The 17,321-nt window shown below is 32.4% G+C and overlaps 1 protein-coding gene across 1 annotated transcript in view; it reads right to left on the minus strand.

Moving 5' to 3' along the window:
• The window catches only part of LOC119834236 (vesicular glutamate transporter 1), a 56,805-nt gene that overhangs the window by 27,004 nt on the left and 12,480 nt on the right, over window positions 1-17,321 (minus strand). Inside the window, exons 2-3 of the mRNA XM_038358570.1 lie at window positions 8,857-9,015; window positions 8,096-8,212 (exon numbers count right to left, since the gene is read on the minus strand). Coding sequence (XP_038214498.1) covers window positions 8,096-8,163 — 68 coding nt within the window. The 5' untranslated portion in view covers window positions 8,164-8,212; window positions 8,857-9,015. The remainder of the gene's footprint in view (window positions 1-8,095; window positions 8,213-8,856; window positions 9,016-17,321) is intronic.

Here is a 17,321-nt window from a genome sequence, read left to right on the forward strand (position 1 = left end):
GACGTATAGAGGGTGCTTAGGAACAATGACAACCATGAAGCTGGTGTTTTTTTTTTATCTCAATAAATGGGCTATCTTACACTGAAAGAATTTTTGAAATCGGACCGGTAGTTCCTGAGATTAGTGCGTTCAAACAAACAACAAACGAACACTTCAGCTTAGCAATATTAGTAGAGATATATGCATGTAAAAATTTATGATATAGTACAGTCAACAACCACAGTGTGTTTGTTGTATTGTTGAAATAGAAACACAAAAAAACAAAATACCTATATAATGATAGGTATATTTTTAAAAGTACTCTACACGTTTTTTTAATGCGTAATGACATATAATATATATTCTTATAAACACAATATGCGAAATTTTCTCCATACCTTAATTTTGGCTGTATCGTCAGGCCAATCAGTAAAACCGAGGCGCCTACAAGTCTGGTGGCTGTTCGGCGCCAGACATCTTTCTAACAACGTCTCGTTTTTATTGCTATGCGCCCCTGCCGCCTAATAAAACTTCTGAATCGATCAAATTATATTGAATAGTGTGTAAAGAATCAAGTATTTAAAGAAACGATGTTTATTTTATATTATTTTTATCATCGACGTTATATGTTATTTCTAACTCTAAAACAGTAATAGCTAGAATAGTCCTATGTCATCTGTCGTAATAGTTAGACAGTAAAGTTGTACAAAGTTACAGATTAATTATATTTTCAATTATATCCCGGCCTTGATTAAAAATTTGTTTGACGTCATTCATTAATGAGAGTCTCTAATTTCACTGTGTCCTTTGAAGTAGGATTAATGTTGGTTCGGACTCCGCCCCTTTGCATTGGTTTCGCCACCGCAAATTAAATCCACATCCTTTCATAGGATTCTCATTATAAATTGCAAACTGACCACTTTTTGGTCGTAATGTTATATGATATGCTTTTTTAATCAAAAATTAAAAGTGGATGTCGCATTGCTGTCTTTTATACAAAAGTTTATATTTAGTGTAGTTCTTATTTTGTATCGATGGTCATTAAAAAATTTAATACTTTAATAGAAATAAATCTATATATCACTCTTTTATAGAAAACCAATGAACTGACATAGTTATGATAAAAGGAATGGATAAAAGGAAAGAATGAAATATAACAAAAAACGAATCATGAATCTCCATGTAAAAAGTAAAAACTATATTCACCTATGTTGTTTCAGAATATGACTTTTAGAGACTAAACCATCACAATTGTTCTAGATGTAAAATGACTGTTAAACATCCGACGGTTCTATTCTTCTCATAAGACTTTTGTTCCCAATAGTCATAACAATGACAAGAATTATTGTGTCTGTTTGTTTATATAAGATTTATAACAGCGGGTCCCCCTGGCGCCGGTCGCGTTTTGGCGCCGCGCTGTCCGCCGTCGGAGACAACCTGGCACCTATTGATCTTATAAGACGTTAAGATAGCAATAATTCCATTAGACCTTATTTGAGGCGCATTTGTTTGCGCATTTAAATCAACCGTCAAAAGTAAAATCAACACGAGTTAGGAAAACGCATTAAAATAGCAGAAATCAAAAATGTTGTATTACATTATTGTGATATTATTTTCACAAATAACCTCCATAATAGTAATAACAGAATACTAATTATGTTTCTGACAAATTAATATCGTACAATAGAATCACATAATGCCCCTAAATACAATACGTTCCAAGATAGTTTTCATAACATGAATATGTAATATAGCACTTAATATTCCGTTTATTAACACTCAGCTTTCCGAGCAACGAGGGTAGTTAGCTGCGTTGCTAATTGACCGTCTCCACCGCGATGGGACCGCGGAGGACTTCTATAGCTCATTAAAATTTTATCCAACCGCCTAGAGGAGAATGTTTTCACCGCTAATTTGTGATGAAATACAAAACCACCTGTCAATCAGTTTCTGCGTAGTTAAATGATTGAGGTTTGATATGCGGCAGTAGCACACAAATATGAGCTATTAGGTATGTCAGCATCAATTTGTTTGAAGTTGTGTATAATAGTAAAACATATTTAATATGTAAACAATCACGAAGTATTCTTTGAGAGAGTTGGTGGAATAAGCTACAGTAAATTAAATTAATTATTTATGTTAAAAAAAGCAGTCACCCAATTATGATCTAACATTTGTTAAAATAAACATTTAAGAATGGGATGTATCTATATAAGCGTTCGTACAAATTGAGGCCGCTAATAATATTCAAGCATACTTGGTTGGACGTTGACTTATACTTAAAAATATTAAAATTTAATACAATATAATGAAAATTTTTCATTTTTAACACACTAATCATTCATTATATAAATGTATCAAGTATACAATATATAGTAGTACAATATATTGATCGATAAAAAATATCCTCTATTCTTTTGACAGGATACACCGTTCGAAGAGCAGGAGGTGCAAATTGAGGAAATATTATTTACGCCCGAGTTGGAGTGAAATATAGATTTACTATTCATTATTTCATTTCCCTAATTATTTACCGTTCATAGTTATATTATCGCGACAATAATTTATGACAAAATACGAAATTAAAATAACCCCAGATCCACAAATCGGTTTGTGTTGTCGGACATCTTGAATTTAAAATGAAACATTGTTTATAGTATTTTATAAGTCAAGTCCTTTCATTTAACATCCATTTTTGTAAGTTGTGAAAATGTATTTATTTTGAAAATGTATTTATATTCCAAAAATTTGTGGCGGCAGCTTTCTTTAAGCGTTTTATAATTATAACTAAGAACCTCCGTAAAAATAACTGGCTTACAAATGTAAAGTAATCAACTATTCCGCTTGAGAACTGCGATACTGCGATATAATCATCGGCGTAAATCTTATAACATCCCTCCATTTGGGTTGGGGATTAAAAATAACAATCTATTATAGATACTGTTCTTACAAATGATTTTTGTTTAAACAATAGAAATTAAAAATCAATTGTAATACTTCACTAGAATAAACAAAGCAAATAAGACAAAGTGTCGGAGAGCAATTAATTTTGGGGTCCGCCGTACGCTCTGGACCAATCCAGTAATTGTCGCCGGCAATATTCAAATGGCGGAAACAATTAGCGTGAGTGCTGTATACGTATTAAGCTGTCTACCCTCTTAATATCAAGTACGAGTTGCAAAAAAATGGCAAAAATCGCTCGAGATCAAAACTGTCACAACGCAGATTTCAAATGAACGAGATATTATAAATGAGAATATTTTTGATTAGTGCTGTTACAGGGATTATGTGATTATTAGTCTTTCGTTATATCGCGTAACCGATGTTATATGCTCGATACCAATGTCGAACATTAAATACATCTTAGATTTCAAAAGCATTCGTCATTATAGTCATCAATCCTCTTCATCATTTCCTTTTAAAAGAACTCAATAAATACTTATATTAACTGGCCATGGTATTTTTTTTTATTCATTATAGGGAAGCGCTTGAACACGATCTCGCCTGATTGTAACCTGAGATGTGGCTAAGATGGAGTGCGCTTCCCTAGAAGGTACCTGTTCACTCTTCTCTTGAAGACCTCCAGATTACTCGTCGGGGAACACAGACTCAGGAAGTAATTTTAAAGAATAATAGTGATGTTCGCTCAAATAATTTATGATTTAAACTGTATTCATTTTATGAGTCTCAGTGTATAAATGTATAATCAAGCATATAATCATAGCAATGTATGCGCATGCATATGCAGAACTATATACTTAGGAATGAAATATAAATTATTTTTACACACCTGAAACCAACACATACAATGTTATTTTTGTAAAATAATCCATTAGAATATTTATTAACATGCGAGTTCTTACAATAACCACTCAACTCTCAATTATTTCCATTATATCAAACAATGCGTCGTAGAATTCAATCATCATTATGTTTAACGAATATACTCTAAGCTAGCTATAAAGTCATAATTGACGGGATGCTCCCTCCATGAGCTCGTTCTAAATCTCTTTTGTGTACTGCGATAACGCTACAAAGCCTGCTAATGTCTTTTAAGGACTTAGTGATTTAAACGGACTAAATAATGAACCGGCTACCCTTTCCCTCGCAACGCAATTTATGAGTCTAAAACCTGAGGGATAAATCATACATGTTTGTTATTATGTTGATAGAATAACTTTTATCAGTTTCATAATATTTTTGGGTCATAGTAACTGACCTGAAGGTATAATATAATATTTGTCTTTGTACAGAGTTGAAATGGAATACGAGAATGTCATGGAAGAATGCTACTTTACGCACTCTGACCTAAGCCTTTATGGCATTATAGTAACTGGTGATCAAGGAAGAAATCCATTAAACGTTGTAATACTACGTAAGTAGGTCAAAGATCACAAAGGTAACAAGATCATTAATTGTTTTTAAATCGGTGTTCTGCGAATCGTGTATTTTTTTATTTATCATCATACTTTACATTGTATTATGTATACCGAGCTCTGATTCTTAATCATATTTTCCATTCAAATCAGTAAGTTAGGTTTTATTTTCGCTATAGCATCCTATGTCAATGTAAAATTACAGGAAAACGATTCTGTCAGAATTTATCTTTACAATAGCGAAAACAGAAACTGTACTGAGAGGGAGTACAAAGCTAACAAACAATACAATGGATTTAATATTTCTATTCCCGTGTCTTAGTTTAGTCGTGAAAATCGAAGTGGGCCGTTCGCATGACGACACAAATCCGGATGATGTCTGTTTGTTATCAGTACTGAGCAGCCTGTCTAGGGTTGCGATCCGTTACCGAATAATCGCATTATTTATGGAGTTCACTCGATTTAATAAGCCGCGAATGTATCTTAAAGTACGTGATAATTGTTGCTCCTTTTTATATTATTAAGACAATTTCTTGAAATTTAGTAGGATTATTAAGAATTTCAAATAATATAAGCGTAACTATTATGTATTAAGTAGTGAATGCAATAATGACACGAACTATTATTTTATACCCATTCAAGTCTTGTTATATTCTTAGTCTTGTTATATTTTTATTCGATTTATTTTAATGTATCTTATCAAAGGTTAAGCCTATAGCATGGATCTTTTACATTAAGTAAACCTTTGAAAAACAAAGGTATGAACAAAATTTTGCCGACCCTGTAAAAAGTAGTTTATCGCGACAAGACGTCAATTCTTTCCCTTATTTCTTTTCTGTTGCAACGCGTATTATCCTCCTGTCAATATTATCGATAAACTAGTATTTGAGCTACGTTGATTTGATTCTTCAGTTTTTCTTTTTTCCAGTTTGTGTGATGATTATGATGCTGATGTTTTTTTTTTATATCATAGTCGGCAATAGAGCCGGTTGGTCGGCTGATGGTAAGCGCTACCTGCTAACGTTAGTTTATAGCGTTAGTAGGTAGCGGTAGGTTAACGGTAAGCATTTGGAGAGGCATAAGGTCCATTGCAGAACCTACGCCTCCAAAATGATTGCCGGCTTTTTGGGAAGGGATTAAGAAAGGATTGGCGATAGGAATAAAGGAAAGGACTGGGTAGGGTAACGCAAAGGATAGGGGCCTCCGGCTCCCCCACTCACCGTAAGTAACACAATAGCTTCCTATTATTTCAGACCGGTTTTCTGTGGGGGTATAGTACTTCCCCGGTGCGAGCTAGCCTATTTCGTGCCGAAGCGTGCTCGACTCCCACATACAAAAAATGTGCATTGTATTTAATTCCTAATCAATATTATTGTCATCGAAAATAAATTAATTTGTTTAATAACTTTTTGATGTTACTTTTAAAATTGTAAGTATCGAATTGTTTCGAGCACATTTATAATTAAACTATTTGAAATTAATTTTGTTAAAAACCTACCAATTGATCGATAGTCTAATCTTGACCATCATCTGAATAAAATTGTAAGGAAGCATGTTAGTTTTACAACCGAGACATCCTGCTTTTGAATCTAGATGAACTCAAAAAAGAGTCGCAGATGGCTCCTTGCCAGTAAATATATAAATGGATGGAGCAGACATTAAATGTTTGTGTGTCCCATATTCTAAAAGAGGATATGGAAATTTACCCAAAACGAGATCCTTTATAAAATCGTTCGAAACCTACAAGTGTATTCGTTTCTACGTGAGCCTCCTCCTGCGCATTTTCCCCACACGAACTACACGACTGGCGCTAGACGTAAAGACGTGGTTTTCCAAACCTATGCTCTAGCACGCTTCGGCACGAATTAGGCAACAGCACGCACATGAGAAGTACCACAACCCCAAAGAAGACCGGCGTGAAATAGCATACTGCTGTAAATAGCATAAAAATATTATTGCTATTGCTATAAATTATTCGCAACATTGCTTATCGATTGGCGTAATACGTAACCTATGTATGGTATCAGATTTTGTATTGGAATCTACCTTTAGGATAAAAAGATGTACATGATATTTGAAACACGATATTACAATATAAATAAATAAATAAGGTGTGCGCGTGTTCACGCACGCGACATTATTAATTTGAAACCGTCTAATTTTTGCATTCTTGCTATTTCCCTATATCATATATTTTGAATATTAACTTTTTGTTATAGACATTTGTCTTTATTTAATAACATGCTATTGTATTGGTATAACATAGATTTCATTTATTTGTATTGAAGATTTATTGCGTGCCTCTGATAAACATGACTCTGGGCCTGTTCGCTCTCTATTGTTCTTCCATTTAACGAACTGAGATTTATAAAATAGGTCTAGAAATTGAATGATCGTACAATTGCTTTTTAATTTATTTACTTCTTTGCAGTTCAAAATTATATATTCTTTAAAACATTACATACTTTATCATTTTGATTTTTGTGTGACTATTGTGACATGGCTAATCAAGGGGATCCTCATCTCAAACGAGGATCCTCAACTCAAGAGAATCTTAGGGCCAAAAATTAACATTCTCTTTTTATTTCTCCCTTTTAATCATGTTTAATATCAGAATACAAATATATTCTGACTAAGGTGAACTCATGAACATCCTTTATGCCCATGGTATTAAAAAATAAATGAAAAATTGCGATTAGTTTGGATTATTCCAGAAACATTATTATGTGAATAGTTAATCTCTTTGAAGTTTTTTTCTTATAACTACTTTTATTTTAATTTATAAGAAATATGAAAATGAATATTTGTCTATTTATCATTCCATTCATTCTCATCCATTACGCAGTAAATTAATAAGCTTTATTATTTAAGGTAAAATTGCACAGTTTTAGATCCCAAACAGACGCTTGAAGATGACCTACACGTCTCATATAAAACTCCTACTATAGAATATTTAGGGCCATAAAATGATCGACCGAAATGGCGTATGTAATTCACATGACAATATAATAAAGTATTTCATTATTTCAAAAGCAGACCTGTCTCATTTTTGAAGCAAAGAATCAATGTACGATGCCTTCGGCGATGTTTCGGAATTTGGTACACTTTTTACATTATTCTCTTATGCCATAGCAGGCAACTGAGCTGGTAGTTCGCCGATGGGAGCGAACACCACCACCAAAAAAAAATTAATGCAAAAAAATGTTGAAGCTAGCACACTAGTTGTACGAAAGTTGTGTATGTTTTAATATAATACAAGTATTAGTGTAGACTCCATCTCCTTTATTAAGTATTACAGTATTTTTGTTACTGTGATCTATTTTAGATTATGTACCTCACATAACAATAGCACGTTTATTGCTTTATTTTTATGAAGGTTATTAAATATTAAAAGGCCTGAAGAATTTAATGTATTGTAGTCAAAAGAAAAGATGACCACAATTTTATAAAGATGATTTCTCTTAAAGTTCGCAAGTTAACCAAAATTCTCAATTATATTTGAGATGCTGTGATACATGTGACAACTTTCACATACAATTGTAATAAAAAATCAAATCTAACGATTGATTTGACTTCATCTTCATCAAATTGAACTTAAATAATATTTATCTCTTTATTAGCAAAAAATACCTAAGATTGTTTTTATTTAAATGTCTATAATGTGGTAGCTCATTATGTAACAACAAAAAGTAGCTCATCTTTTAAATAAGAAAACTTTGATATTTAATATAAGTACTTACTTGAGTATTAGGGGTTTGTTGGCGAAGAGGCTGGATGCCTTCTCTTTCGCGGCTTGGAGCCCCTGCATTTCGGAAACCCGATGTCCTTCATGTAACGCACTTACACATAACTAACACCTGAAAATATTTCTTTGTGTAATCTCTCTATAAAACTATTTTTATTGCACTATAGTATGTTATAGCAACTTAACCTAACACTTATCCCTTCATTTTGCGTCGCCTCGGCCTCTCTTTAAGCAAAAACTACAGAATATAAATTGACAAAACCTACAGTCAGCTGCTTATTTAAATGATGTAGACAAAATCAGAAAGAGTAATAAGAGTTACGATCTTTACAATTCATACTAATGTATTCCTTTATTCACAAAATAATTATTGTATAATTTTTTTGTAAGTATAATTTTGTTGTGTCATTTGCACCATTCTTACGCTTTAAAAACTTAATATATATTCATTACACGTGTACAATTTTTTTTTAAAGTTAGCCTTTAACTATCTTAGTTAATACATCAAAACCAATAAAATTATAATCAGCCTATACATATTTCAAATATAAAACATTAAACGCTTCACTGGTATCAGCCATGTTACGTAACCGTCGCTATATATCTATCTATACATATGTATAGCTATATCGATCCAATGCTATATAGTATATACATACACATTTTACGTAGATATACCTATTGAAACTGCAGGGAGTTGTGAAATTGTGAAAATTACAGTTATGTGATGGAAATGATTTTTTAAATAATACTTACATTTTTTCAGTCGCCAGGCGTAGCAGATCCGGGGTAGCGTCTGTCGCTCGTAGCGCGTCCCGCGCAGCTTAGCGCTTTGCTACGGCTGCGCGTCACCGCCTCCTCCATTGGTCGATACCTTCAGCTAACTGGAACAACAGCCGCCAATCGCAGCCTCAACTGTAATGGGGCGGGGTTTTGTAACATTTCTGAAAATTTTCAGGAACACCAAAAGTACATAGACGTCGACCCCATCAATGTTTCCACCCGGATTTGCAAACGCTTCGAATATTAAAACTTATACAGTTGCATAGTTTCAATTACAAAGAACTGAATATTGTGGAATGGTTGTTGTTTTAATTATTATGGATTAATATTTTTGCCTGTCCAGATTTCCCATTTATATTAGTAATATTGAATATGAAAGGATTTGTTATATGCGTATACATCTACAAAAATATGAACAAATTCATAATGTGAATTAGATCTGCATTCATCTCATTAACTAGACGAACAATTTCCTAATTTTTAAGTATTTTTTTGCAATAAATGTCAATGTCAAATGATTCTGCTATATTCATACCAATCTTCATATCATCGCTATCAACTTTATTCTTCATCAAACAATATTTCATCTTTAAAACATACATTTATCATGGTTTGTCATCTTGATTTTACATTTTCATTAAAAGTTCAATATTTCCTAATATTGAGATTTGTCCCAAGTAAAGTTGAGCAGTACAAATAAAACAAAATCTTATATCTTTGGGAAAAAATGTAGCTTTCTAAATGTAAAAGAATTTTTTTTGTGTTTTGAATAACATCGTAAAATTCTATGAAATCCTTTCTCTGTGAAATTTTACTACGGATAGTATTTTTTACATTGAATTGGCAATCGTTAATTTACTTTGCCACTTCTAATACATTTAAAGATTGCTAATAGTCTTAACCCAATTTACAACGAATGGTTAAATATTCTTTCATAAACAATTTACATTTACAGATTGGATGCATGTCACAACGCTTTGTTTCATCAATGAAAATTCGATGTGCAACGACTAAATTAAAGTTTATTACAGCAATAAAATATATGATACTATTATATATGGTCATTCATGGCCATGGTCTCCAAGCAATTTTCTAATTCATTTCTTTGTACTTTTTTCGAATAGTACATATGTTATGACGTATACACGAAAATTATTGATAACACATTTTGTAAACCGTAAAATTTATTACCGTAACCGTGTAACCGTATAATTATCCATAAAAAATATTGTATGTATATAAGATACCTAAAATGGAAAAAAAAGAAAGGCAATTGAAATGCAAAAAAATATAAACAATAAAAAAATAATAAATAAACGGCGTTAAAGTTTTCCAGCGTATAAATTGTAACGGATACATCCTCGCATTTAAATACACGACTAGATATGCAAATCAAAACGGAAACACGTAAAGGGAGTAACCAAAAGGGTTTCGAATGCTCAAATGCGATTCAAACAAACGATCTCTCCCCGTTTGCTGATGCGGAGATCAGCAATATCGCAGACTTCATTTCACGGCCAGAGGAGCCCGCAAATGAAGTTTCCCCGGTCCACCAAACGCCCTATGGAAATCATGAAAATCGATGCTTTATTACAACGTCCTCATAATTTTTTATGCATTGTTATGTGTGTGTATGAAATAAAATTTCATTATTTATATTGATATCCCTAATGACACCAAAAATCTTTTAAATATAATTGAAAAAAACACGTTTAATTTTTTATGAAAAATTATTGTTTTTTATTGAATATGATCATGTTTAAATGGAAATTTAGAATAAAGGCGGGCAGAGGAAAATGCATATAAACCACTTCGTTGGGTGGTAGATAAAACTCTTTTTAAATTAGGATTATTCAGTGGAGAAATATTTTAAATCCGTCGCTTTCATTCATCTATACCAATGTATGTATGTATCAATCTATATGTAGAATGATAGCCTCACATACCTCACATTCACATATAAAAAGTTATACCGATTGTAAAAATTTGTCAAGTGCGAGTCGGACTCGCGACACTAATAGTTCCGAAAAATAAGCAACTGCAAAAATGGTCACTCATCAAATTGATGTCTTAATTACTATTTTTTATTATTTTTTGTTGTATCGGCAAATGATATACATCTTCTCTGAAAATTTCAATTATGATACTAATATGATTATAGAGATACAGCCTGGTGATAGACTGACAGCTAAGTCTTGGTAATAGGGTCAGAACCCTTTTACGCTTAAATTTTGGATATGGTATCCTAAATATTTATTTTATTTATTCTCCATTACCTACTTCAGTTTTCATAGCCACCCGCATAACGTAGAATAATTATATAACCTTTTTCTTTATCCTTTACCTTGACTGACGGGAAGACAACGCTGATAAGCGATAAGTATTTGCAATTATTTTTAATTGGTGTACAACATGACATTGTTAAATAAACTATATAATTGATTTTCATACCTTAAGTGTATCCACTCTTGAGTAGAATGATGGAACAAAATTAAATATATGGCATTAATTGCCACATACTAAATGTGTTAAAACAAAATCGTTCGTTTTTTAATGCTGTTATTTAATAATCATTAAATCCAGCTATGAACATGTCATACTTTACATAATAACTTGAAGCAAAGTTCGCTTGACAAACTGCGCCGACCCTCCCCAAGCCGTTCTGATTAATGCATTCTTTCATAAGTTGAAACGTCAGCGGGGGGCAAAACGCAATCAAGTTAAACATTTCTAAAATTGCTGACCGAGTTACTTAGAGAATTATCACCAGTACAATTTTTATTCAAATATCGTAAAAAGACGACGGGACTAATTTAACTGTGGTACTAACTTGATTAATAGTGAAGATTGAAGCTAGAATTCATAATTATTTTGGTTTTCTGTGATATTATTTATATCTGTCTATTTGAGGTTCTACCCACTGTTCAATAGCCGAATATTGAGTGTAGAACCTCAGATTTATATACTTTCTTTATATTTATATACCTGTAAAATAGCATGTAATAATTTGTTATATAAAAAGTTTATATGTAAATTCTTATAAATAAGACATTTGAATTTAAAGTTGAGAAATATAATATTTTTGGTATTTAAAATTGATGTAAGAGTCGTTAAAATAAAATAAACAGTAATTGAAATGCAAAAAGTATTACGTATTTTGCAAATGACATTTCACATGATACTAACCCCAAAGAGTAGATTAATATACACTAACCCGTGGAGGTCATTGACGTTCCTATTCTTAGTAGCCTAGTACCCTGGGAAAAACGTTTAATGTAATAAACTAATTACATTAACGCATAGTGTTATTATTTATGAATAATCTTATCTTAATCTATTACTTATGAAAAGAGAAAAAAATTTACAACGTTACGTAATACGACACGGCACGGCCAATACATCATTAGAAACAATGCTTGAAAGTTAAAACACTAATTTTAGAATTATATTTTCCTGAAAAATTAAAATCTTAACACTTCGCACACATTCTACACAATTAAATGTATTTTTAAATTCTTAAGAAGAAATTGAATGTTTTTTTTTAATCAGCTAGTTCCAACTAACCAGTATTTTCACTATTTTTGTTCAGCCTCTTTGCTCACACAATAATTATTAAAAACATGTACTTGAATATTGATATACCATATTCACAATCAATGAAATTTGTTATGTACATTTTCCACTAAGTTTAAAGTTTAAATGTTTAAAATATTTTTTTTCAAAATTTACTATGACAAAAATAAAAAATATATAAATATATCAAACAGCATTTTTATTCAGCTGATTTGCCAGTGCAACCACCAGTATTTCACTAATTAATATGTCTATTCAACCTCTTTGCTCATCCAATAATAGAAATTAGAAAAACATCAACATCATGTTACCAGTATTAAAAACGTCAATAGCTATTAACGTTTTTAACATTATTTTTTCTTATTTGGCAACTTGTATTAATATTTATGACTACTTCAATATTCAATTAGCAGCATTGTACCTTATTTTGAGTTTCCTATAAAACATTGTCGACGGCATCTGATCGATAAGGGATTATAAATACTTTAAGTGCAGTTCTTATAACCTCAGCAGAAGTGGCATCGAACGAGCACTTACCGTTGATCGACCACTCGGTAACAGCATACTCAGCTCTTATCGGCTTTCAACGTTGCCACTTCGCACGCTTTTTGAAACAATAAAGGCCGAAATGAAATTATCGATGCATTTTGTTGTCTATGATATAAGGGACTATAGGTGTTGAATTACCCACCATTACTAAATCATGTTCGTAATTTTGTTTTAAGATTTTTGTACACTGCAGATCATGTTCAAGAAATAAAAAATTTAAAAACTTATCTCATTTTTCATTAAATAATCACATTTGCTATATGTGAGTCTTAGACTAAAACTTGTATGATGTCACGTATTTTGTTTTAAAATTAAAGAAATAACGTAAAAAAAACTACTTCTTTATTTGAATACCTAGTCACTCCTAACACCACAGGAGTTTCATGTAAATAGTGATATCTATATTTTTTAATAGTCAAACACTGCGTTAGGGGACACCTCATGACTTTCAAAAGCACCTTTTTCCAGTCGATTGCGTATCACCACCTCCACCTGGGGGTGCAATTTTCTCTTTTCGGCTTATAGAATAGTAATTCTCCCTCTCTGTCACACCTGCTATTTATGACTTATTAACTTCTCTGAGGTATCATAGCAACCCGCCCGCCAGCAGCTTCAACGATTTAATATAGAAAATTGTGAACTCAACCGAGAGGCAAAACAGTTTATTAAATTGTGCTGGCGATCTTGATTAGAAATACATTAAGGTAGAAATTCTGTATGAGTAATTTAATAACAAACCCTTTTTTATTTTTTGCCAACAAATATAAAAATTTTGAATTTTTAGTTTTATATTAATATATAGCAACTAAATGCTTAGTTCGTTATTTATTCAGGTATCAAGAATAATGCTATAACAAGAACCGTCATGAAACTAAAAATAATATCTATATAGTGCTATCCGTGCGGGGGGCTAGTGATCTGTACTATAGTTTTTTTACGACCTATTTAAGACACTAGTCCTTCACAACGTTAATACTTCTCAGTAGTTCAATGAATTATGAAGGCAAATGAAGAATTTATTCATTTACCAAGACGAGAAAACGAGAAAATATTTAAATACTATAAAATTTTCTACATCTCTTATCAAACACATTTCTGCTTCAAACCTACGATTTATTTGTGTAAGTCGTCGAAATACAAAACAAAATAGAAAATCGCTATTCCGTATCGGATTGCGATGTTTGCCAACCGATAGCTCCTTGGGGACGCGACTCGAGCAGTTTTCGCTCGCAGCGCAATAAAAATCAAGATACGATTTAAGGATTTAACCGCTTAAATGTTCCTTTATAGATTGAAACCTATCTGTCAAACAAGTTTCTTGTAATCTCACTTGTTTTCGCTCTCAACAACTGTGCCATATATGGAGTATATAGATATTATATTTTTTAGATTTATTAAAATGACACTGTTTCATAATGATTTATGTAGATATGTAAGAAATGTGTCCTAAAAAAATGTGATTCAAATTAAACTGTTTGAACTGTACGAACTGTATAAAGATGTATTAATAATCATAATAGACTGCTGATTAGAATATACGATAAAGAAATAAAAAAGCTTCTACCCCTATTCCTCTCAGATAAAAACTAAATTTAAACTATTTTACAACTGCACACAACCAAATAATATGCTCTAATCTTTTAAATCACTATGTTCACATTTCAACAAATTTTCACTTCCTTCTTCTTTCAAAATAGGAATTGTTCAGGCAATTTAAGTTATATCGATGCATTTGGCGATATGCTTTCTTTGGCAAATGGAACTTCCACCATTCAGCCTTTCTGCCCTTGCACAACTCTTTGGACCATTCTGCTAAAGACAAGACTGAACTCTCAAGATGTCTTTTTTCCTAGAAAATTTACCCTTAAACTACACGATACATTGACAATCTGCCAAGGCCTACTCGTTCTATAACGAAATTCTCATACATGTTTTAAGTGGAAACATTATCAGTTTGTATATGTAGCAAAGCAGTGGTGGTTCAGTGATGAGGACCTCGGACTTAAAATCGACAAGTCGGGGTTCGAGACCAGGCGAGGGTGCAGGAAATAAATTGATTTTTCAATTCATCTGCGCATTTGTAATATCACCACTGCTTAAAACGGTGAAGGAAAACAACGTGAGGAAACCGGCATCTCCATGAATCAAAAGTTAGACGACATGTGACATCTGCCAACCCGGATTTGGCCAGTGTGGTGAATTATGGCCTGAACCCCCATAAGAAGCCTGTGTCCAAGCAGTGAGAACATATATGGGTTGATGATGATGATGATGATATACCAAGTATAAAAAATGGCGCTTGTATCTAAACTGCTATCCTTTATACTTTCTGCAAAAATTTGCGATTCCCTCACCAGCTTCCTGAATGAACTCTGACTCTAAACCTATACTTGTGACTTGTGACCGTTGGTGAACCATAAGACTGCTTTTTACTGCATATAAAGGTTCCTATTTGTGATGGCAGATCGCCAACCATTATAATATTAAATTATAGTGATAATAAAAAGAACTACTTAATCCGTTCACAATGTCTATAAGTTTTAAACAAAAGAATAGACTTTAAAAAAATTATTTCATTAAGATCAATTATACACTGTCTAATTTAATTTAAGTATTGGTTTCGCTACAAAAACTAAAATATAAAGTATTTCTAAATTACTTTCAACATAAAAATAAGTTTTCTTCTAGGTAATAGAACTGATAAAAATAATTTTGGCGAACGTTTGATAAAATTAAGATTTTTCTTAGCTTATTAGCATTCGAAAAATATTGTCAAATATTGAAAAATATTGTCTTCATCGTCCACACATCTTGCTTCACATGCATGCGTGATTTGGAGAAAGGCTTGCCATTGGCTTGACATAGCTCCCACTATCGCAAATTACCAAATAGATATGTGAATAAATAATAATTATGCAGTGGTGGCTCAGTGGTGAGAACCTCGGACTTCTTCAAAAATCGATAAGTCGGGGCTCGAGACTGAGACTGAGAGATGGACATTCCGCGCTAGCTACATATTACTACAAAGAATACTACAAAGAAAGCTTTAATGGTAAGGGATATAAACGGAAATAAGGGATATAAATATATATGACGGACGGCCGTTGCGCAAGTGAAGCCGCGGGAGCAACTCTAGTAATACATAGACATTTTAAATAATCTTAATCTTCCTGAATATATAATGATGATGGTTATGCTATTCAAAAATATTAATTATAATACAACAAATAACTGGAAGTAATACATTACAATATTTACAATAAGTATGTGTGATTGTGGAGCATCAGATTAGCAACACTCAGATGTACAAACTCTTTTTATTTTGCTACTTGCTTTTTAAAAAAGATTTGTTAAGTTGATTGTTACTAGCAAAAACAATATTATTGAAAAGTTTTTTCCTGCATGCATATTGCACGTTTATTACGCAATATGCATCATATTATCAACAGTATGTATCGGAAACACAGAAAGCTTTCAATGTATGGTAATAAGCTCTGTTAATAACATTAGCAGGTGTGCGTACAGGCGGGTCCCGACCAGGCCCCGCCCCCGCTGCCATTGTCTTCCTAACTCACCGAAATTGAATAAATTAAAGCCAAATTTAATAACTCTATTAAGTTTCTGCCGACATAAACAACTCTTGACGTATGCTAGCCGAAACGCTATCAGGGGCGATCATTTTATTGAATTAGTTTCGGATGCTTGCCCGAGGGAAGTTAAAAGCTTTTTATATTGATTTTCCGAACCATTGTTTGATAAGTCTTTGTTGTAATCAATCAGTTTTAAGGTATTAAATTTGTCATAAATTGACATCGTAAAATGGTTCTCGTGGTTATTATAGCCATGCCTGAAATAAATACGTACTTAATCAATAACGTTATATCAAAAAATTAAAAAGAAATGCTTATCAAAAAAACGTATGATCTATCAAAGCATAAAACATTATGTATGTGGGAGTCGAGCACGCTTCGGCACGATACGGCCAGTTTGCACCGGGGAAGTACCACACCCCCACAGAAAAACGGCGTTAAATAGTGGCATGTCACAGTGTTTCGTAGGGTGAGTGGGGGAGCCGGAGGGCCATATCCTCTTCCTTACCCTTCCCAATCCTTTCCTTCATTCCTCTCGCCAATACTTTCTAAATCCCTTAAAGTCAACATTGACATTAAAAATACTGGTATTCTGTTGAATTACATAATTTACATAAGATAGACGTTTCTATAATTACGCCAATCTGTTTTGGATAAAAATATGAACATAAATAATTAAGAACTGGCTGGACATATTAATTTATTTTTAGGTCAAGTAATTAATTA

The sequence above is a fragment of the Zerene cesonia genome, chromosome 19 (assembly GCF_012273895.1).
Source record: "Zerene cesonia ecotype Mississippi chromosome 19, Zerene_cesonia_1.1, whole genome shotgun sequence".
Classification (NCBI taxonomy): domain Eukaryota; kingdom Metazoa; phylum Arthropoda; class Insecta; order Lepidoptera; family Pieridae; genus Zerene; species Zerene cesonia.